We start from the raw sequence: 22740 nt of genomic DNA on the forward strand, positions 1-22740 counted from the left end.
CCTTCTCGAAATGGCTTCTAAAGTATATGACCTGTGGCTAGTATTAGACACTGTCACTTCAGCAAGCAATCCAACGCCCTTTCTGTACTGCTTGGCTCTGCCCACTCCTGCTGTGATCTCAGCCTGCGGCACCATTTTCAAGGTGAATGTCAGGACCCCAGGACTCATGTCACTGGGCACGTGGTCCCTTGCTGAGGTCCCTGCTCCTCCAGCCCCTGCTCTGCACACCTTGAGGAGAGGGAAGTGTCCTTAGAGAGCCCAGCAGAGTGTCAGAGCAACCCCCCCCCCCCTTGCACAGGCTGTGCAGCAAACCTCAGGGTGATATAGCGAATAGGTGATTTTATTTTAAACAAAACTGGTTTCATTTGCTGGTTCTCCGATACTCACATACAAGTACTGCGATGGATGTGTGCTAGTGGTTTGGCCAGAGTCACTCGCGATAACACTGAGTACAGGAAACACATGTCAGTTCTTTATGGCCATGTGCTGTATTTTGCATACACCTTTCATACCCATCATGAGGCTTTTTCTCCAGAGAGCCCCTGGGCTTTACCAGGGCCCAGATAGTGCCCTGCTACATCCCAGAGACACTTGGGGATTTCACCTGGCTTTGCCAAAGCCCCGGCAGGGCTGTGCTGCCCTCCAGAGTGCCCCAGGGCCTTCGCTGGGGACTGCTGGGGCTGTCAAAGGGCCATGCTGCCCTCCAGAGTGTTCCAGGGCTTTTACCAGGCTTTGCGGGGGCCTGGGCAGAGTCCTGCTACCCTCCAGAGAGCCGCAGGACCTTCAGCAGGCTTTGCCATGGCCCAGGTGGGGCCCTGCTGCCTTCCAGAGAGCCCCAGGACCTGAACAGACTAGAATATTTCAGCTGGAAGGGACCTGCAGTGATCATCTAGTCCAACTGCCTGACCAATTCAGGGCCGACCAAAAGTTAAAGCATGTTCTTAAGGGCATTGTCCAAATGCCTCTTAAACACGGAGAGGCTTGAGGCATCAACCACCTCTCGAGGAAGCCTGTTCCAGTGTTTGACCACCCTCTCAGTAAAGAAATGCTTCCTAATATTATGTCTGAACCTCCCCTGGCATGGATTTGAACCATTCCCATGTGTCCTATCACTGGATCCCAGGGAGAAGAGATCAGCACCCCCCTCTCCACGTCCCCTCCTCAGGAAGCTGCAGAGAACAATGAGGTCACCCCTCAGGCTCCTTTTCTCCAAACGAGACAAACCCAGAGTCCTCAACTGCTCCTTGGAGCAGCCTTCCAGCCCTGTCACCAGCTTGGTTGCCTTCCTCTGGACACATTCGAGGACCTTCACATCCTTCTCAAACGCTGGGGCCCAGCACTGCACACAGTACTCCAGGTGAGGCCACACCAACGCTAAATACAGCGGGACAATCCCCTCTCTTGACTGGCTGGTTCTACTGTGTTTGATGCCCCCCAGGATGCGGTTTGCCCTCTCGGCTGCCAGGGCACACCACTGGCTCCTGTTGAGCCTGCTGCTGACCAGCACGCCCAGATCCCTTTCTGCAGGGCTGCTCTTCAGCCACTCCTCTCCCAGTTCAGACTTTGTGCCCAGCGTTACTCCCTCCCAGGTGCTGAATCCGGCATTTGGACTGGTTCAATTTCATCCCTGCAATCATTGCCTAATGCTCCCATCTATCTAGATCCCTCTGCAAGGCCCCTTGTCCCTCAAAAGAGTCAACAGCACCTCCCAGTTTGGTATCGCCAGCAAGCTTGCTAATGGGGCATTCAACACCTGCATCCAGATCAGGAATCAAAATATTGAACAGCACTGGCCCTAGGCTTGAGTCCTGAGGAACACCGCTGGTGACGGGTCGCCAGCCAGATGTAGCCCCTTTCACTACAACCCTTTGAGCCCTGCCGTCCAGCCGGTTCTTCACCCAGCGCCCCGTCAACCCACTCATCTCACAGTTGGACACCTTGTCCAGAAGGATGCTGTGAGAGACAGTATCAAAAGCCTTACTAAAATCCAGAAGAACTACATCCACCGCCTTCCCTCCATCCACTGGGTGGGGGACCTTATCGTAGAAGGATATCAAATTGATTAAACAGGACTTTCCCATTGTGAACCCATGTTGACTGTGCCTGACGATTGCATTATTCTTTAAATGCCTTTCAATAGCACCCAGTATAATCTTCTCCATAATTTTTCCAGAAACTGAGGTTAGACTCTGTCCTGGTTTTGGCTGGGATAGAGTTAATTTCCTTCCTAGTAGCTGGTACAGTGCTGTGTATTGGATTTAGGATGAGAACAATATTGACAACACATCGATGTTTTAGTTGTTGCTAAGTAGTGCTTATGCTAGTCAAGGACTTTTCAGCTTCCCGTGCTCTACTGACTGAGCAGGCTGGAGGTGGACAAGAAGCTGGGAGGGGGCACAGCCAGGACAGCTGACCGAAAGGGACATTCCATACCATGGGACGTCATGCTCAGTACATAAACTGGGGAAAGCTGCCCGGGGGGGCCACTGCTCAGGGACTGGCTGGACATCGGTCAGCAGGTGGTGAGCAATTGCACTGTGCATTACTTGCTTTGTATATTATTATTATTACATTATTATTGTTATTATTGTTTTATTTCAATTATTAAACTGTTTTTATCTCAACCCATGAGTTTTCTCACTTCTACTCTTCCAATTCTCTCCCCCATCCCACCGGGGGAGGGAGGGGGGAGTGAGCGAGCAGCTGTGTGGTGCTCAGTTGCCGACTGAGGTTAAACCACGACAGACTCACACATCTGTAGCTGCCTGGATCTTCCCTCACACCCTTCTTGTAGATTGGAATAACGTTGGCTGGCTTCCAGTCAGCACAGACCTCCCCAGACTCCCAAGACCTTTGGTAGATGATTGAGAGGGTCCTGCTGTAACATGCACCAGCTCCTTCAGTACTCTGGGACGAATCCCATCAGGCCCTGTGGACTTAGTATCACAGAATCATTTAGATTGGAAAAGACCCTTAAGATCTACAAGGCATGTGCGGGACAACCAGGGAATCAGGCCCAGCCAGCACGGGTTCATGAAAGGCAGGTCCTGCTTGACCAACCTGATCTCCTTCTATGACCAGGTGACCCGCCTAGTGGACGAGGGAAAGGCTGTGGATGTGGTCTACCTGGACTTCAGCAAGGCCTTTGACACTGTCTCCCACAGCATTCTCCTAGAGAAGCTGGCGGCTCACGTGGTGCTGGAGCATGTCCAGGGCAACAAAACTGGTGAAGGGTCTGGAGCACAAGTCTTATGAGGAGCGGCTGAGGGAACTGAGACTGTTTAGCCTGGAGAAGAGGAGGCTGAGGGGAGACCTCATTGCTCTCTACAACCACCTGAAAGGAGGTTGTAGCGAGGTGGGGGGTCAGTCTCTTCTCCCAAGTAACAAGCGATAGGACGAGAGGAAATGGCCTCAAATTGCACCAGGGGAGGTTTAGATTGGACATGAGGAAAAATTTCTTTACTGCAAGAGTGGTTAAACATTGGAAGAGGCTGCCCAGGGAAGGGGTTGAGTCACCATCCCTGGACATATTTAAAAGACGTGTAGATGCAGTACTTAGGGACATGGTTTAGTGGGCAGGGTGGGGTTGGGTTGACAGTTGGACTCGATGATCTTAGAGGTCTTTTCCAACCTTAATGATTCTATGATCATTGAATCCAACTGTTAACCCAGCACTGCCAAGTCCACCACTAAACCATGTCCCCAAGCCTGTAGCGTTGCATGGGGTTGTTGTGACCCACATGCAGGACCCGACGCTTAGCCTTCTTGAAGCTCTTACAGTTGGCCTCAGCCCATCAATTGAGCCTGTCTAGATCCCTCTGTAGAGCCTTCCTACCCTCAAACACATCAACGCTCCTGCCCAACTTGGTGTCATTTGCAAATTGGCTGAGGGTACACTCGATCCCCTCGTCCAGATCATTGATAAAGATATTAAACAGAACTGGCCCCGGGGAACACCACTTGTGACCAGCCACCAACTGGATTTAACTTCACCACAACTCTTTGGGCCTGGCCATCCAGCCAGTTTTTTACCCAGGGAGGAGTACACCTGTCCAAGCCATGAGTGACCAGTTTCTCCAGGAGAATGCTGTGGGAAGAGGTGTCAAAGCCTTGTGAACATTCAGCTGATACAGCTGGTCCCTGACAACTTCAGTGTCCACAAACGGAAAGTCACTGTTCCCACGCTTGTGGTCCTCAGACTCAGGGAACCGGGCAGCCCAAGGGCTATCAGCATTATTAAAGACTGAGGCAAACAAAGCATTGAAGGTCTCTGCTCCTCCTCCATCCCTATCAGTCAGGTGACCATCTTCAACAACTATTGCTCCAATGTTTTCTTTAGAGCTCCTCTTGCTTTGAATGTACTTAAAAAAACCCCTTCTTGTCATCTAACACAGCACTGGCCAGTTTCAACTCTAACTGAGCTTTGGCCTTTCGTGTCTTCTCCCTGCACATGTGAACCACAGCTCTGTAATCTTCCTGCAAAGCCTGACCTTGCTCCCAGAGATGGTACAACTCCTTTTTCCTCTGGAGCTCTGCAAGGAGTTCCCTCTTCAGCCAAGCTGGTCTTCTGCCCCGCTCGCTTGACTTCCGACACGGGGGAATTGCCTGCTCCTGAGCTTCTCAAAGGTGCTTCTTAAAGACTGACCGGCACTCGCCGACTCCTGAGCCCTCAACAGCAGATGCCCAGGGGACTCTGCCAAGTACCTCCCTGAACAGCGTAATGTTTGCTCTCTCAAAATCCAGGCTAGCAACTCTGCTGGCCTTTTTTTCCTCATTACACTGACAATTTTAAACTCAACCATTTCATGAGCAACGTGGCCAGGACCATTCCCATCTCCCATAAGTCCTTCTCCATTCACAACTAACAAGTCTAGGAGGATATCTTTCCTAGTTGGCTCCCTGAGTACTTGTGACAAGAAGTTCTCTCCCACAAACTTCAGTAATTTCCCAGATGTGCTCATCACAGCAGTATGGTATTCCCAGTTGACATCTGGGAAGCTGAAATGTCCCATAAGGACAAGGGCTACTGATCCAGAGATTTCTCCTAATTGCCTATAGAATAAGTCATCAGTGCTTTGCCAGAGCCCATGCAGGACCCTGCTACCCTCCAAAGAGCCCCAGGGTCCTCTATGGGCCCAGCTGCCCTTCTGGGGCAAGCTGAAAGAGCAGATTTAGATTGGACTTAAGGAAGAAACATCTTACAATGAAGGAGGTGAGACTCTGGAACAGGTTGCCCAGAGAACTTGTGGAACCTCATCATTGGAAGCATTCAAAGTCAGGTTGGATGGGGCTTTGAACAATATTATCTAGTGAAAGATGTCCCATCCCATTGCAGGGAGTTGGAACTAGATGATCTTTAAAAGGTCCTCTCCAACTCAAACCATTCCATAATTCATGAAAAGCCCTAGGAATCCCCCAGTGATGGTCCTTGAGCTCCCTCACACCACCCTGCAAACAGCACACCCATGCCAGACAGCCTTGGACTCCAAAGTTATCTGCAAAGACTTTTATTAACTTCAAAGGATTAAAAAGTGGCCAAAACCCCCAGCGCAGGACTGCCATAGGCCCTGGCAGTGCCACAGACAAGGCACCCGAGTTTCAATAAATAAACAACTTCCCAGAAGAACGGCACACACAAATAGTGCTGCACCTCCAGCCTTCACAGCCTTCCCACACCCCAGGGGGTTCAGACACCCCTCGATGGGGCACTGGCAGTGACCCAGGGCAGGACCTGGGCTTAGAGGCGGACAAGGAAGGCCAGGTCAAGGGCATCAGGGATGCGGAGCTCATCCAGGTGCAGGGGGGAGGAGGTGAAGGGCAGGTGCACAGGGAAGAGGTGGCTGGTGTCCACCAGGAGCTGGCTGGGTCCCCCTCCATACTGGTCCTGCAGCTGCTTCTGTGGGGACAGAGTGCTCACATCCAGGGCTGCCCCAGTGAGGGGGCTCATGCGGGACAGCCCCCCCACAGCACTGGACCCCAGGTCCCACTTACCTCAACGCTGCTGATGAAGCTGGGACTGATGCGCTCCTCCAGCCCAACAGCCGGAGTGTAAGCCCGGAGGATCTTCACAACCTGGAGGAGATGGTGGAGTCCATGAACAGGGATGGGCTGGGCACATCCAGACACTTCTAGGTATGGCATTGTCCCCACCCCAGTGCCAGTGCATCCCTGGTGCACCCAGGGAGGCCAAGGAGCCCCAGGATAGGATGAGTGCCCAGCAAGCAGTGAGCCCCAACCCCCCCAGTACCTGCTGGGGTGACAGCACTGTGCACAGGCTGCAGAGAGCTCCAGCGTCCTCCTCTGTCACCTTCTTCACCTGTAGCAGCTGGGCAGCCTGGACCAGGGGCTCCAGCACCTCGCGGGCCCCACTCTGCTGCAGCCCCTCTGCCCGCAGCCACTGCTCGAGCTGACTGATGTTGTACCTGCCAGGGAGACGAGGTCAGGGGAAGCACGGGCCATACGCCAGCTCCCCCAGATACACCTGTCCTGCACGAGGACTGACCTGAGCTGGATGCCGCGGCTCCAGGAGCACGTGTCTTTTCTCAGCAGCAGGTAGTTGAGGGTGGTGCCGCTGATGAGGAAGAGGAGCTGGCGCAGAGCTTGGTGCCCCACACTGGGCGCCAGCCCATGGCGGTCCAGCGCTGCACGGAAGGAGCCCAGCTGCTGCAGCAGCTCAGGCAGGGTGTGGGCAGGGGCTGCTGAGGACTGGCGGTGGCCAGGAGGGCAGGAGGAGGACAAGCCCTGTATGGGCTCACTCTCCAGCATTGCGGCAACTAAAGGGTAGAAAAGACTCATCATAATGAGGCAGAGACCCTGCGTTGTGCCTCAAGCAGCCAGTACACTGCTCCTTGGCTCTGTGTCCCAGTTGGGGATGCAGGGGCCAATGACACCTCCAGGACAGCTGGCCCAGACTAGCCCAGGGGCTGGCCCTGCTTCATGAGGCTGCAAAGCAGGGCATGGGGGAATAGAGCTCCCCATGGATGCAGCCCAAGGTCGCCAGGGTGCTGAGCCCACTTTAGCTCCCCAGCCACCTCCTCCAAGCCAGGAGGCTCAAGGAGCAGACAGTCCCTCATAGAAGGGGGGCTCCCAATTCAGAGCCTACCTTCCCCCCTCTGGGTACAGCCTCTGTAACAGAGCAGGCAGTTCACACAGCTGAGCACGGCGCTCCCTCCCTGAACCAGTATCCTGTGAGTGCCCTGCAAGCCCCCCAAGCCCAGGCCATACCAATCATGGGTTTGAGGCGCTTCTCAGCGGTGCGGATGAGCTGCTGGTAGAGCTGGACAGACAGGGCACCCAGGCTGTGGCAGGAACTCTGGGGGTCCACGTTCTGCAAGCGATGCTCGTTCTGCCGCGCCGTGTTCCCCTGCCAGTAGCTCTGCGGGCACAGGCTGGGTCAGAGCCAGCAGTACCAGGGGACACAGCTGGGTCCCCAAGCAAGCATGGAGCAGTGTCAGCCCAGCACATCCCTAGCTACCTGGGTTGGAGGGGATGCAGCTCCTGGTGGGGACAAGCCCTGTCCCCGCTAAGCTCCCACCCTTCCCAGAGAAGTGGCAGAGCCCCTTGCAGCCCAGCCCTACCTCATCCTGGCTGTACTGGCGCAGGCAGTTCAGGAGCCGGCAGGTGTTGGCAAGCCAGAGTACCACCATGTCAAAGTCATCACTGTGCTTCTGCAGGAGGGCACAGAGAGCACCGGGGTCAGCAGGGCTCTGGTGGTGACAGCAGCAAGCCCTCACACCCCACAGTAGCTCCGTAAGCCACACAGAGCTAGCTGCAGCCTGATGAGGGCTGTGGGGGCGCAGAGCTGTCGGACCCTCTCGCAGGAGCCCTGCAGCACCCAGGGGCACCCCTCACCCCAGGAGATGCTCAGGCTAGACACTGCAGTCAGGTAATACACTGTGCCCTGGGGGCCAAGCTGCTGCCCCAGTGCCACCCCCACCTTGGCCAGTGAAGCTCCTGCTCCTCAGCCCAACCCACACCCCCAAGCCCAGCACCTTCATGACCCTTTTGATGGCATCGATGGCTGCATCCAGGAGCGAGCGAGCCCGTGGCTCATCACAGCAGTGGTCTGCATGCCGGAAGCATAGGAAGAGGACATAGGCTGGCAGGTCTGGGAGCGCCCCAGGGCTGCTCTGTGGTTTGTAGTCTGCAGGGGAAAGCAGGACAGTTGGGATCCAGTCAGCTACGAAAAGCTGATCCTGAGCCAGGCAGGATGCTTCCCCAGCAACACTGAAAGGATGAGCTCACACAGAGGTTGGCAAGAAACCCTAGCAGGGACCAAGCTGGGGTAAGGAGTCCCCATCTCTCCAAACCCTACCTGTGATGATGGCCTTGATAATGCGCCCTTTGTCCTCCATCCTCCATGCTAGCATGGCCTGGGACAGTCCAGCCAGGGATGGGACCATGGGGGACCGGGACAGGACCACAGCAGACGCTGCCAACTCCTGTGCTGGCCCGGTAGCCTCTCTCTTCACTGCAGGAGAGGACCACAGGTCACATCCTGCTGTGTCCTGGGCTGTGGGACCCAGATCAAGTCCCCTCAGCTCAGTCCAAGCAGATGCTCCCCAGCATCTCTGTTTGGGGAGGACTCTGCTCCCCATGTTGAGGCTGGGCGATGCTCCAGCCTCAAACCAGGCTGGTGACCCTCCAGCCAGCCCCATGCCTCCCTCCCGTGGAGGCACTTGCCTGTGAGCTCCTGGATCTGCTTCACATAGGCTCTCAGCTGCTTCTGGAGCTTCAGTGTGGTCCTCTCCTGCTTCTCCAGCTTCTGGGCCAGCTCCTGGGCAGAGACAGCCCCAGCAGGGCTCAGCCAGCCTCCCTCAGCTGGACACCCCCACCAGCACCCACCAAGTGGAGCAGAGCTGGGGGGATGCAGCAGGGTCCCACACATTGCTCCCTAAGGGGCTGTTGCAGCTCGCCACAGGGCAAGGGGGTGGAAGCCAGCCCCAAGCCAGGTCCTGCCCACCTGCCCCACCCCTTACCCAGTTCTCCTCCTTGAGCCGCAGGACATGGTGCTGCAACCCCTCCTGCCCCTGGTCCCGCTGCAGGTCATGAATGAGGGCTGCCTGCTGCTGGCTCAGCTGCTTGAGCGAGTAGATGTTGAGGTGCAGCCCTTCTACCTCCTCCTCATGCTGCTGCTTCTCCTCCTGCAGCTGACTCGCCAGCAGCCTGCACACATGCACCCGGGGAAACTGAGGCACCAGCCTCCCTTCAGCTGCCACACCCCATCCCTTGGGGAGGCTGCTGAGGAGGTGTTTCTCCCCTGAAGCCTCAGAGCTGGGAACTCTCCCCCTGGCCAGGCACCCTGGGGGCAGCATAAACCCAGCTGTGCTAACAGAGCATCTCCCCTCCAGCTGCACTGAGCCTTGAGCACACACGCCACAGCCCAGGAACAGGCTGCACCAGCTCTGCCCTCTTAGGAGGCTCCTGTTGAGCCCAGGGCATCTGGTCTGCTCATGCAGTGGGTGTGCCTGTGCTCAGAGCAAGGTAGGATGCTCCAGCCCCCCTGGAAAACACAGCTGGGTGCGCTGGAGAAAAGGGAATGAAAGCCAGGGCTACCCCACACCCAGCTGGGCAGCGAGGGGCAGGCTGTCCTTGCTCTCCCAGCCCAGCTGGGGCTACGATGCCAGTAGCACGTGAGGAGGTGGCTGCTTCAAAGAGGATTTGCAGCTGCCCAGCACCACAGCACTGCAGAGGCCAGGCAGCTGCCACCCAAGCTGCGGCTGGCTGAAACACCAGGGAAAGCCCCTGGATGTTTCCATCCTGGATGTTGCTGGAAAGCCCAGCAGCATGGATCCAGCAGCCCATTGTGGGGAAACCAGCCTCAGCTGGGGACCATCTCCCTGGGACCACACTCACCTATTGGCAACTTGCACCGCATCATATGCATGCTTCAAGTCATCATCGACTGCCGCCCTCTCCGGGCTCCTGCCCAGCCCCAGCATCTCAGCTATGTTCTGCAGGGAATGGAGAGCAGGGTGAGGCCAGCCCCACCGGCCTGGATCTGGCCCTGCTTGCAGTGGGGCAGGGGCTCACCCTGCGCTTGAGGAAGTCCAATGGTTTCCTCTCCTCTGGCTCCACAGGGGCTTTGGACCTCCGCAGCTCCTCCCGGGTCCGGGCCAGCTCCTCGTTGACAGCGTTGAGCTGCCCCAGGAGGAGAAGGTACGCCTTCTCAAAGGGATCCTGGCCCATGCCACCGTTCAGCAGCACCTCACCGCTGGGCTGTGGCTGCAGCCCCTCTGGCACCGGCTGCCAGCGCTCCTCCAGCCCCTGGGTGCAGAGACAAGGGTTGGCACAGCAGCCAGTGCTGGGCACCAGCACCAGAACAACTGCAGACAGCCCTCCCTGATGGGACCAGCTCCCAGCCAGGAGCCCCAGGGCACAGCTGTCCCCATAGTCAGAGCAAGGGACAGTCCACTTGTCACCCCCACCCCACTGTCCCCCAATAGCGTCACCACTAGCCTCAGCCTGCTGGTCGGAGCCATCTCGTGAGGGAGCTGTGGACATGGAGGACAAGTAGCTGCTCTCAGAGCCCAAGAAGCTCTCTGACGAAGGGGACCGTCTCAAAGTGCTTTGCTGAGTGGGGAGAGAAGGACAAGGTTGTTTCCCCACACCCCAAGCACCTGCTGACGCATCAGCCGGGGCAGAGCAGCAATAGCCTCAGGATACCTTGGCTTGGGGATCCCTCAGCACATGAGCTGGGGAGCCCACTTCTCCCGCAGAGGGTGCCCTGGACCAGCCAAGCACTGCCTACTCCCCACAAGGAGCCAAGGGAGGGGTTGCCCTCAGCCTCCCTGTGCCACTGCCAGCCCCTCACCCTGTGGAAGGCCACCTCATCCCGCAGGTTCTCATAGCCCTGCTCCAGGCGGGCGTACTCCTGCACCAGGCTCTGGTAGCGCGCCCGCTCCTCCTCCAGCTCCTGCAGCAGACCCTGGCTCTCCTGCACCGCACGCTGGTGCTGCTCTGTGGGGATGGACACAGCAGGGAGTGAGGACAAGCAAAGCCAGGACCCCTCTGCAAGGGGACATGCAGGAACACACCAAGCCTGCAGGACCAGCCCATACCCAGGGGAATGGGATGAGGGGATCAGAGGACCCCTTTTACCTTCCAGATCCTGTGACTGCTCCGACATGCGCTGGACCAGGGCATCCCTCTCCTCCCCCAGCTGCAGCTTCATGGCTTCCACCTCTGCCAACCGCTGCAGGAAAGCAAAGGGGCAGGTACACCCAGAGCCCTGCCTGGGGCCAGTCCTGGCTGCCAGAGGCATCCTCCAGTGACCACCCCACGGCAGGAAGCACAGCATGCTGCCAGGTCCCTGGCGAACCCCATGGAGCCCCAGCAGAGCAAGAGCATCCCCTGGACAGACAGACCTGCCTGAGCTCCTCGACCTCCTGGCCCAGGCAGCTCTTCATGCTGTGCCTCTCCAGCTCGGCCAGCCGTTCCTGCAGCTGCTGGACCTGGGCGTCACGGGCCGCATCCTCCCGCAGCTGCTGCAGCTCAGCCCGCAGGCACTGCACCTCCTCAGCATGGGCAGCATTCAGCCCCGAGAGCTGCTCCACCAGCCGCTGCTTCTCCTGGGCCTTGGGCCAATGGGCAGAGCACATCAGGCAGGTGGCCAAGAACAAGGGCATATACCCCTGTGTCTCCCATCAGTGAGAGCCCATGCATGTTCAGGCTGCCCTTCTGCAACAAACCTGGATACCCCATTTCCCACCCATCTGTTTGGAGCCCTGAGCCTCCAGTATCACCTCAAACAGAGCTCAGGCATGGGAGAGCAGCTCTCCATGACGTGCCATCCCACATGGAGCCACGTATGAGCTTTGCCATGGCTTTAGAGCCTATTACCCACCTCCTGGCCAGCCCCGACAGCAGGATTTTCTAGCCCTGCTTCCACCAATCCCCAGAGACAGGATCACACCACAGAAGCCCTCCCTCCCCCTCCACAGACACCCCCAGAAAGGGAGTGGTGACAGCCAAAGCAGAGACACTCACCCAGATGGCGACGGCAGATGCTGCCAGCAGGAGCGTGGTAGGAGAACACACCATGCCAGAACCGTTCCCAGCACGTGACACTGTGCTGCAAGGCTGCACCCAACCAAGCACCCAGGAGGGTGCCCAGCCCAGCCCCAGGGCCACCAGCCCCACATCCATAGGGAGCATTAAAAACCCAGGAATGAGACCCAGAGGCAGGACTCCTGCCAGGGGACACGTGTCAGGCAGGGTCAGCTCCCACCCCAGGGCTGGGAGAGGCCTGAAGACAAGGGCAGGCATGGTTTTGGCTGCACAGGGACTGGTAAGAAGTGGTCAGCAAAAAGCAGCTGCCCCCACGCCCTGGGAGCCATGAAGGGCTGAAGCCAGCACCCACCTGCTCATCCAGCCTGCACTGCAGCTGTATCACCTTGATCTCCATGCCCTTGTGCAGCTGCTTGTAGTGCTCGACCGAGCGTGCCTCAACACGCAGCCGCCGCAGCTCCCGGCGTGCCTGCACCCGGCGGTAGCAGCACTGCAGGTAGATGACAGCCCCACGCAGGCGGGAGTAGCGGGTCCGGGCCAGCCAGCCCCTGACAGCAGCCTGGATCACCACGGCTTTCTGGTGCCACACCATCTGTGGAGGGAGAGATGGGGCAGTGGCACCGCCAGCGGCACAGCCCCCCCAGGTGGGATCGGGACACCCACTGCCCTGCCAGGCTCCTACCTGTTGGTAAAGGTGCCGGGCAAACATGCCCCGGGCAAAGGCTTGGATGGTGATGACAGCCTGGCGCACACGTAGGTAGGAGCGCCGGGCCAGAACCATCCTCAGGGTCTTCTGCAGCATCACAGCAGCCCTGGTCCTTCGCAGCATCCTGGCGAACCTGCAGGGAGGGCAGAGAGCTGAGCAGGGGGTGGCAAAGCCTGCAGGGAGGACAGAGCACTGGGCAGGGGCTGACAAAGCCGGCAGCCCAGCCCATACCACAGGGACACCCAGGTCAAAGCCCAGCCCAGAGCCAGTACAACTGCCAGCTCACCCCAAGGCTGAGCTCTGTCTCAGCTCATTGCAGCTCCCTCCAAGCCCCGTCCCCCGCTCACCTCCGGGCCAACATGCCCCGGGCATGGCGCTGCAGGCAGACCGCTGCGGCACGTGCCCGTCCAAAGCGCCTCCGTGCCAGCCAGCCCCGCAGGTGCCTCTGCAGCAGGGTGCAAGCCGCCCTCAGCCGCCGGTACCGCAGATCCTCCAGGTAAGCCACTTGGCCAGCTCGGAAAAACACCTTGCTCTTCCCACACTGGTACTTGCTGGGGTCCTGCGTGCAAGGGTGGAGTCAGTCCCAGGGACAAAGCATACCCCAGTCAGGCTCCCCTACGAGTGATGCTCCTCATGCCACTGATCCCTGCATCCAGCCTCCCTGGAGGCTGAGTTCCTCCCCATCTCCCAGCTCACCCATTTCTGTACCCCACTGGGCACCCACACATGGGGAGAAGTATCTGCAAGGGATACTCTGGTACCACAGCTGCAGTCTCCAAGCAGGACCCTTACTTGGAGCAGTCTCTCAAGGGCAAGGCTGCAGATCTGCTTCTCGTCGGTGCCCATCAGCTCCTCTCTGCTCACCAGAGCCCTGTACCTCTCTAAGAACTCCTGGTACGTCCACCTGTGGGGTAGAGAGGGCGGTCAGAGGTGCTGTGGCTGGAGAGGGGGGGAGCACCCAGGGTGCTGCTGAAGCAGCGGGGTACCTGGAGGGGTAGCCTGAGGCACTGATCCGGATGGTCTCCAGGACCCCGCAGGCTCGTAGCTGCTCCACTGCTCTCCTGGAGTCAAACCTGGGGCAAAGAGGGGCTGATCTAGAATGGGTGCCAGCCAGCTATGCACGCTCCAAGCTATGCAGGGCCAGGGCAAGAGGGACACAGATTGGAGGAACAGCAGTGCCCCACAGTGTCTCCAGCCCCATCCCCTCCAGCCTCCCTGGCCAGGCACTCACACAAAGGGCTGCTTGCCGTCGTTGGGTTTGATACAGCGGATGTAGTGCGGTGTGGTGCTGCCCAGCGTCTCCATCAGCCGGTTCAGGGAGGCTTTGAACTGCAGAGGACAAGGCAAACATGGTCAGGGCCAGCAGGAACATCCTGGGGCTTGTGGGGTTCCCTGGGCCAGGACACACATTGGTCCCCTTGGGGCTACCCCAGCCCCAGTTGTCTGGGGCCAGCACACATTTTCCCCCCCACCCCATACCTGGCTGGAGATGGACTTCTTGCTCTTTTGGCTACTGGGCAGCGATCTGCGGCTGGGGCGACCAGCCATCCTGGGCCCGCTGGACCTGCGGGACTGCAGGGACACGGGGCCATCCCCTTCTTCCAGGAAGAGCTCAGCGAGCAGGGCAGACTGCACAGAGCAGAGCTGTGAGAGCCAGGCAGACCTCGCAGCAAGCATCACCCAATACCCAGAGAGCCATCACCACCAGGAGACACAGACCCAAAAGACCAGAGGTTTCACAGGGGCCAGCCCAGTGCACAGTCCTCTGCCCTGCTACAGCCCAGATGTGCCAGATCCAGCTGTGCCCCTGCCTACTGCTTCCCCCAGGAAAAACTAAGTGCAAGCCACGGGCACTTCCCCAGATGTGCTCAAGAGCCCTCTAAGATGTCCCTTACCTTCTGCCAGAGCCACACAGGGTGGAAGGGAGAAGTGACAGCATTACAGACCTGGAAGCAGCAGGACCCTCCAGCCCTCTCAGCAGGGAGATGCCAAGGTGTCTCCCAAGATGGGGAAGCCCAAGGGTGGGGAGCACCCACATCTCAGGGCACCCCGACCACGGCCAGCACTGCATGGGGCTATGCCAGCAGGCAGACAGGGATTTACCCTGCACATCTTTACCTCCTACACCATCAGTCCTTCCCAGCCCCAGGCTCCCGGGGCCACAAGCCGGCCAGGCTCTGCCCTACACAGCCACTGCTCAGGGTGGCTCTCACCTTGCTGGCTCGCAGCAGCCCCACCAGCTCCTCGGGGACAGCGTCCCTGTTCTTCTCCACAAACCCATCACACTGGTATTCCACCTGGCAGGAGACAAGGCAGGCACCAGCATTGGCCTGTAGCTTCCAAGACCGGTTTGGTGCAGGGCTCTGCTTGGACACAGTCCAAGGCTTTTGGAAGAAGTCCTTGCAGGTGTCAGAGCTAGGGGTGGCCACACTGCCTAGCTCCTGCCCTGCTGCAAGGATACTGATGGGAACCATCACAGCCAGAGTTTCCATACCCTCAGTTAAAGAGTTGCAGCCCAGCACTTAGCAGCAGCAGAGCCAGCAGGATCCACTTCCCAGCCTGGGAGGGTGCAGACAGCTGCCGCAGCCACTCGGGACAGCAGGAGGCTGCAGGAGCTGCCACCACCAGCTCTAGACAGGGCAGGCTGGGTGCCCATTGGTGCAGAGCCACTGACGAGCCCTCCCTGCCCAGGGCTGTGCTGCCACAGCTTTCCCTACCTTGCCGGCGAAGTGGCAGACAATGAAAGCATCGGTGGGCCTCTTGGGCTTCTGGAAGTGGGAGCTGCTGAGATGGGTCTGGTAAAGCTTCTGGGCCCAGCTCCTATCACTGCCTTGGGGCATCTGAAAGACAAATAGGTCAGAAAGAGCAGCAGGGGGGCTCTGTGTGGCTATGGCAGCCTGCTCCCGACACCCCTTGCCCACCTTGCACTCCTCATTCAGCAGGTCCAGGATGCCAAGCCGACCCTCAATGAGCTCAATGCATGGTTGGTTGTCACAGAAGTCAACGAAGACCCAAGGGATCTCCTCAGTCACATACTCCTCCTGCTCCAGCTTGAAGACGTGCTGGAGGGCAGGGAGAGCAAAGCAGGACTGAGCCAGGAGGGCACAAAGGTGGCCAGCCACCAGGCAGGCTGCAGGCAGTGGCTTGGTTTCCATAAGACACCTGAGCAGCCCTTCTCCTGGAGCAGGAGCACTTTCAGAGAAAGGAGGGGACCATGCCCAGCTCCAGCAGCCTCCCAGAGCCCCATGTTTGCAGGGACTGAAACACCAGCCACATTCAAGGCAGAGAGCACCAAAAGCAACCGCGCAGACGGGATGTGCAGGGCCCACCCTTGCTAGCTCCCAGCATGAAGACACATCTGGGTGACACCCACCAGGTTGAAGAGCTGTTGCAGCTTCTCGTTGGCATAGTTGATGCAGAACTGCTCAAAGCTGTTTTGCTCAAACATCTCAAACCTGCGGGCAGCAGAGACCTGCTTGAAGGCAGCTGCCGGGCAGAGCCACCACAGCCAGCCACAGGCACCCAACTGGCCCCACTGCAGGGACGGGTACTGCCCCATGTCCCAGCTGGAGCAGTTGGTGGCTGCAGACCTGCAGCCACAGCTGATGCAGGAGTAGGACCACGCTCTTCCAGGCAGCCCAGGAGAGGGGAGCTGCTCTTACCCGTAAATGTCCAGGATGCCAATGCAGGTATGGTGGCCCTCCAGTGACCGCAGGGCACGGTTGACCCTGCTCACTATCCACCTGAAGACCTGCCCATACATATGCTTGGCCAGGGCATCCTGGGAGTTGAGTGCCTGCTGCCTGGAGAGGGGCTTCAGGTAGGTCTCACCAGCAGTGACCAGCTTGCGGTGGCAGAGCCAGCGCATCACCTGCGATGCCTCAACGCCCAGCAGTGTGCAGAACAGCCCTAGGGCCTCATCGGCAGGCTGCAAAGGGACAGACCCTGTCACCGCAGTATTGCTGAGATGTGGCTCCTGCAGCCAGCGCAGCTCAGGGGCCAGTTTGGGATGCAGGGTGCAGGCAGCAAGCTCTCGCCCACCTCCACGAAGCAGCCATCCCCACGGCGGTCCCTCCCTCTGACCACAATGTTGCCCAGGTGCAGGATGGCAGCCAGGATGCTGAATAGCTCCAGCTGGTTGGCCTCAGGGACACCTGCAGGCACAGCACAGGCATGAGGGACTCCCCAGGCTCCCCCCACCCTGTGCTGGTCTCACCCCCTGCGTCACACAAACTGGAGGGATGGGAACGGCCAGTAGAGAGCCGGGCTCCCCAGCACTGGGATGTCTGGCACCAGCACTCCTACACCAGCATCAGGGTGAGGGTGGTGGGACAACCAGCCCTGGGGACCAGCCCTGCCTGCCCCCTCCCCATCCGTGCCCAGCCAGGACAGTACCCAGGAGAGAGAAGGCATGCCGTGTGCTGTCCAAGTCGGCCGCATCATTGGTGCCCTGGGCCATGGTGCACTGGCCCTGGCAGGTGTAGTGGAAGGACTCTGCCCCACCTGTGGGCAAGACATGTCAGGCTGTGAACTGGCACAACCTGTCCCATGGGGCTCCCAACCACCCTTATCCCAACCCAGGGTGCCCATCAGCAGCAGAGCCTCCTCCAGCACCCAGCTGGGGAGGGCAGGAGGGCCTGGCACTGCCCAGCGTGGGACGGGCTGGCAGAAAGCTGTGCCATGGGGCTCATGGGGGGGGGACGTGGGGGCACTCACGGAGACCCAGGCCCTGGAGCTCAGGCAGGGTGGCTGAGGCACAGAGCTGGTAGAAGATGTGGTAGTTCCTCTCCGCTTTCACCTGTGGATGAGCAAGAAAATCACTGAGAAGCCAGGTCACCTTGGGCTCCCCTGCTCCAGTGCTGCAGCCCCAGATTTGGGGAGAAGGGACGCCTTCCCCTCTCCCAGCTGCACTCAACAGCACTGGGGTTGCTTTCCTGGGGGATGCCCAGGAGGAGCACCCTCCTGCTCCAAGGACTGGGGCTCCCACTCAGCCCTGTCCCCATGCCACTCCAGAAACCCACCTGGAAGGTGACACGGGACTTCTCCAGCAGGTAGGTTTTGATGATGGCCCCTGTGACATGAGCTTGGCTGAAGCCAATCTCGATGTATTTCCCAAAGCGGCTACTGTTGTCATTCCTGATTGTCTTTGCGTTCCCAAAGGCCTGGCGGGGAAGGAGAGCAGGAGGTTTTAGCTGGCCCCAGATCTCCAGGTGCTCTGGAGAAGTTCAGCCCCTGCCACCCATTTTACAGGGGGGAGACAGACACGGCATCACATCAGGGATACAGGCCATGAGGAGCACAGGAGAGCCTGGGGACCCAGGGGGACTCACCTCCATGATGGGGCTGGAGGCCAGCACCTTCTCCTCCATGCTGGAGTGGCCCAGACAGCCCCCAACGGTGGTGAAGTATCTCATGGCATACTTGGCCGATGCAGTCTTCCCCGCGCCCGACTCACCACTGATGATGAGGGACTGGTTCTTCCCAAACCTGCCAGAGAGGGACATGAGCTGGGGACAGCCTGTGACCCAACAGGACCACTCTCCACAGACACGCCACGGTCCAGAGGACCATCCCCACTGGGGATGCTCCCATGCGATGCTCTCACCTCACCATCTGCTTGTACGCCTCCTCCGCCAAAGCAAAGATGTGGGGATCCATGTCCCCCATTTCACGGCCACTGTAGGCGTAAATCACCTCCTCCTCATAGATGGGCAATGGCTTGTAGGGGTTGATAGCGACAAGGATGATACCTGGAGAAGAGGGCTGTGCAACAGGCAGGGGCAGGAGGGGCACCTGTCCCAGGGAGCCATAGGGAAGGGGCACGGGATGGGGAGCAGGAGGGGGTCCATGGGGCTCACCGCAGTAGGTGTAGATGGCGTTGGCCTCCAGGAAGCGCCGGCGTAGCGAGTGCAGCACGGCCGGCTCGTGCAGGTAGCTCAGGGCCACCAGGTCATCGGCACCTGAGAGGCAGTCAGGGTTGCAGAGAGGCGGCAGCTGGAACTCGATGGGGTAGGCCAGTGCCTGCAGGGATGGAGGGTCAGGGTCAGCCGGCCCCACAAAGGCAGGATGAGTCTGTGGGGAGTGACACAGCAGGAGGGATGCTGTCTGCAGGCTATGCTTGGGCTGCTAGTCACCAGGAATCACAGCACAGCCAGCACAGCAAGCTGAGCTGGAGGCATTTTGGGAAGTCAGGCAGGAACAGGCAGTGAGGACCAGCTCACCGGGCAGTCAGGGGACACAGGACACAGTGAGCCAGACACAGCTGCAGTGGTCTGGGCTTCTGCTCAGACACCAGACAGGACACATCCAGGCAATGTTTGAGCCTCTCAGCACCCTGCTGAAGAGCCCAGGCTGGTTTGCAGGTGCAGAGGTGAACTATCTCCCATCTGGGGATGCTCAACCACATGGCAAGCACAGGAGGGACTTGCTGGGCCACACAGCTCCAGCCTTACCGAGCCATCTTCCAGGCGGAGATGGAGTATGTCATCTCCTTCCTTGTAGTCTCTGGTTATTTCCGCCACCCTCCAGACTTCGACACAGTCAGGGATCCACACCCGGGCACCCTGCAGAGATCCATGGCCAAGAGACAGGGAAAGCGTCTGGCCACCAGCCTCCGAACCAAGCATCACAGCCCTCCCCACGGTTCTCACTTAGGACAGTCAGCCCAGTGCTCAGCATCACTGTAGCGGGGCAAGCCATGGGACCCAGCACCCTGCTAGGTGCCCCATGGCCCCTTGGCTCCTGCAGGCAGGGGTCCTACCCAGCTGCACAGGAAGGTGCCTCTGCTGGAGCCCCACTTCTCCCCAGCTCTGCTGCCCACCCTGGAAAGGTCAGCACCTCTCCTGCCCTTGGCATGGGGGGCTGTTTCTGCCCCAGCCCGAGGATGCGATCACGCCTGCTGCTCCAGGGAAGGTTTCTGGAAACACAGAAGATGCTGAGCACAGGCATTTCTGAACACCCCACATGCTGCGGATGCAGCCACATGGTTTGGCTGGGCAGACACCAGGCTTGAAAGCAGATAACATGCAGTACAGATCCCTTGCTAGCTACTGAGCCGATCCAGACACCATTGCCAGCTCTGCAGACCTAGCTACAGGCCAGAGCACAGGGACAGCAATAAGAAAAATCACCCCATGCCCTTTTTGCCCCCCAAATATGCAGCTCCTTGGGGCCAGCCTCGTGCAAGGGACCAGCTGGCACCCATGGGACCAGTGCTCCCTGCCTCCAGCACTCTGCCTGCTGGAGGCTGCTGCCAGCCTCGGTTTCCCCTCTGCAGACAGCGGGTGCTGATGAAGTAGTTCTGCAGCATGGTGAGCCCTGACTTCTCTCTGCACCCAGACCTGAGCGTTAACACCTCCCTCACACCTAGAAAAAGCTTCTTTGAAGCCACCCCGCAGTGAGTGGGATGCCATGCTCAGCAGGAGCAAAACAGCACACCGCCACGAGGATAGAGAGGCAAAAACTGGGCGAAAAAACCTTAAAACCCTGCTGTAGGCACCCTGTCAACTGGCACAGGGTGACCTCCTGCGCTCCTGGGCCAGGGAACAGCAGCTCCTGCTGCCCCCACTCCTGGCACGAGTGCCCACGGCCCCGCTCTGTGCCAAGCTGTCAGACACCATCTCAGCAGCTTCTGCTAGATTGCAGGGAACAGGGGCTGCTTCCAGGAGGCCGGTACCTCCTGCTGCTCCGAGCAGGCAGAGATGAGGCCATATTGCAAGCTTAAAAAGGGGACGGGGATGGAATCTAATGGTTGCAGCTTTGCTCTCGGGCTGAGATGGGAGCATGTATCTGTTTCCACAAAGTCTGGAAGCTATTGCAGAGCGGCGACAGGGCTCTAACGCATCACGCTCCCACCCCAGAGGGCTGGGGCCAGCCTCTCGCTAGAAACCGGGGCCTGAAAAACCATCCTGGTTTTGCTGATTTCGCAAATCCAGGGAACTTGGCTTGCAGCAAATGTTTCCAGGTCCGCAGTGTGCAAAGCACATGTGTTAATGCATCATTAAAGTTGATCAAGCAAGCACTGAATAGGCTGGAAGACTGGGGAGGGGGAAGAAAGGGGCTGAACTTCGGGTTCACATCCAAGGAGTCATCAGAAGACTGAACATCTGACTTTGCAGTTGAAATGACGAGGGCAGGAAGGGGATCAGGTTGCAGGGGCCGCTCAGCTGAGGAGCTGCGACTGGAAGCCATTCTCTTTTATGAACAGTAGCCACTGGGGGGAGCAAAAATTGCACGATGTACAGCTTCCCGGCAAGGCACTAACGGATTTTAGCCTGAAATCACAGCTGGACAAAAGAGCATCCCTGCTAGCGAGCCCAGCTTGCCCCTCGGCCGCTCCCCAGCTCTCCTCCGAGGGAGCGCCGGGCTGGCGCTCAAGCAGGCACAAGCTGCAAAAGCTGGAAGGCCCCTCAGGGCTCCACAGGGCACTAGGCTAAGTCAGTCGTGCAGCTGCTTCGGTCCCAGCCTGGCCGGCGATTTGGGACAGGGCAAGCCACAACGCCTTAAGCACAGAAACCCTCCTTGCTTTGGCCAGGGTGGCACCTCAATCGCGCCGCGATGATGGATGCTGCACCTCTGACCTCTGCAGAAATGTCAGCACCCTCCAGCCCCGCAGGCTAGCGTTGTACCTCCAGGGAGAAAGGACCATGTTTAGGGTCTGCCCTAAAGCTGTAGCAATCATTTTTAATACACAGCAGCAAAAGTGAGAAGCAAGAGCCTGTCCTGCTGCCTGCTCGCAGCAGGAGCCTTCTCAATGGGCAGAGCTGGACCAAGGCAGAGGGAGAAGGATTTGGGCCGGGATCCAGGGGATGAAAGCAGCCAGACCAGTTGGGCAAGAAGCAGGACAGATAGGCACCCAGGCAGCACCAAACCCTTCTTCTCACCTGTGACCAGCACCCCAGCAAGGTGCTGCGCTTGCCAGGCCATGGGTCCCTGCGTGTCAGGGAGCCCTACCAGCAGCCTAGCTGTGGCGCAGCAGCCACGGCAGCACCCACGTAGGGCAGGCAGCCCACGGCCGGACCTACGGCTGGCGTACCCTGTGAGGTGCCACCAAGCCAGGCGCCAGTGGGACACCCAGGCCACAGCACCTGCAGCCACCCGAGGTGCTGAGCCCCCGGGGGAGGCACAAGATTCCCCCCCAGGTGTGCAACAAGCTCTCCAGACCCGCGGGCAGGGCTCCCCCAGCCCCAGCAGCTATTTGCCCCCCCCCCCCCCGGCTGCAGGGGGAGAAGACCTTCCAGCTCCCTCTGCGGCACCCCGGGGTGGGCCCCCCTCACCTGCGCATACGGGACCCCCGCGGCCATGGCGTCCCCCCCCCGCGCTGCTGCCAGCACTCCCACCCCCGCTGCCCGCAGCCCCTTTATGGCCGCTAATTGCCGCTAATTGGAGGGGGAGGGGGGGGGTTACGGGTCCCCGCCCCACTCCGCCTCCCGTTTCGCCCCACAGCCCCTCCCCGGGCCAGAGGAGCTCCTGGGAGGTGCTGGGACTGGTTCCCCCCCCTGCTGTGGCACCCCAAGATCCCTCCCAGCTCGGGCACCCTAAGGGCCCCCTGTGTAGGGCACCTCGAGACCCACCATTTGGGACACCCCAAGAATCCCCATAAGGGGCACCCCAAGACCCCACTTGGAACATCCTGAGAAGCCTTATCTGGGACACCCCCCCCGTCCAGGACACCCCAAACTCCCCCCCACCTGGGACACCCCAAGAGCCCATCGAGAGCACCCAAAGACCCCTCCTATCTGGGACACCCCAAAACAGCCCTCATCCAGGGCACCCTGGGCCACCCTGGACCCTGATCACGTGCACCCCGCGTACCCCATCCAGGGAACTCCAAGCACCCACATGCCATCACAGCCCCACGGCACAGGCCCCCGCTCCCCTCGCTACAGAGAAACTCTGGTAACGATGAAAACCTATGGCCACGGCACCAGCGGTGTGCTGACAGCTCTCCGTGGGTGCTGCTGCCCATGGGTCCCCACGGCCCATGGGAGCCACTCTCTGTAGGTGCCGCTGCCCATGGGTGCTGC

The 22740-nt window shown here is 59.2% G+C and overlaps 1 protein-coding gene across 1 annotated transcript; it reads right to left on the minus strand.

The window, feature by feature from the left end:
* Window positions 1–5737: 5737 nt before the first annotated feature.
* LOC143170955 (unconventional myosin-Vb-like) lies at window positions 5738–19341 on the minus strand. The gene is made up of 35 exons (XM_076359676.1): window positions 19168–19341; window positions 18574–18736; window positions 18321–18465; window positions 18046–18202; window positions 17737–17877; window positions 17432–17513; window positions 17111–17218; window positions 16757–16869; window positions 16378–16643; window positions 16089–16170; window positions 15637–15777; window positions 15433–15555; window positions 14929–15012; window positions 14195–14344; window positions 13947–14044; window positions 13702–13788; window positions 13508–13619; window positions 13063–13274; window positions 12692–12848; window positions 12362–12601; window positions 11367–11576; window positions 11101–11194; window positions 10814–10959; window positions 10033–10572; window positions 9856–9953; window positions 8979–9165; window positions 8683–8776; window positions 8315–8470; window positions 7992–8143; window positions 7578–7667; window positions 7225–7375; window positions 6503–6773; window positions 6248–6422; window positions 5992–6072; window positions 5738–5896 (listed from the first exon to the last, which is right to left on the minus strand). The coding sequence occupies exons 1-35, from the start codon at window positions 19339–19341 to the stop codon at window positions 5738–5740; spliced, it is 5439 nt and encodes a 1812-aa protein (XP_076215791.1).
* Window positions 19342–22740: the final 3399 nt, after the last annotated feature.

Source organism: Aptenodytes patagonicus, chromosome 25 (assembly GCF_965638725.1).
Source record: "Aptenodytes patagonicus chromosome 25, bAptPat1.pri.cur, whole genome shotgun sequence".
NCBI classification, from domain to species: domain Eukaryota; kingdom Metazoa; phylum Chordata; class Aves; order Sphenisciformes; family Spheniscidae; genus Aptenodytes; species Aptenodytes patagonicus.

What these genes read in the sequence shown, in the direction of transcription:
- LOC143170955 (XM_076359676.1), bottom strand. Translation starts at nt 19,341, where the DNA reads ATGCTTGGTTCGGAGGCTGGTGGCCAGACGCTTTCCCTGTCTCTTGGC. An exon ending in GGCATCCTGGACATTTACGG is followed by an intron (nt 16,171 to 16,377) that starts GTAAGAGCAGCT and finishes TGCTGCCCGCAG; the next exon opens with GTTTGAGATGTTTGAGCAAA. An exon ending in GCAGTCACAGGATCTGGAAG is followed by an intron (nt 10,960 to 11,100) that starts GTAAAAGGGGTC and finishes CCATCCCCACAG; the next exon opens with AGCAGCACCAGCGTGCGGTG.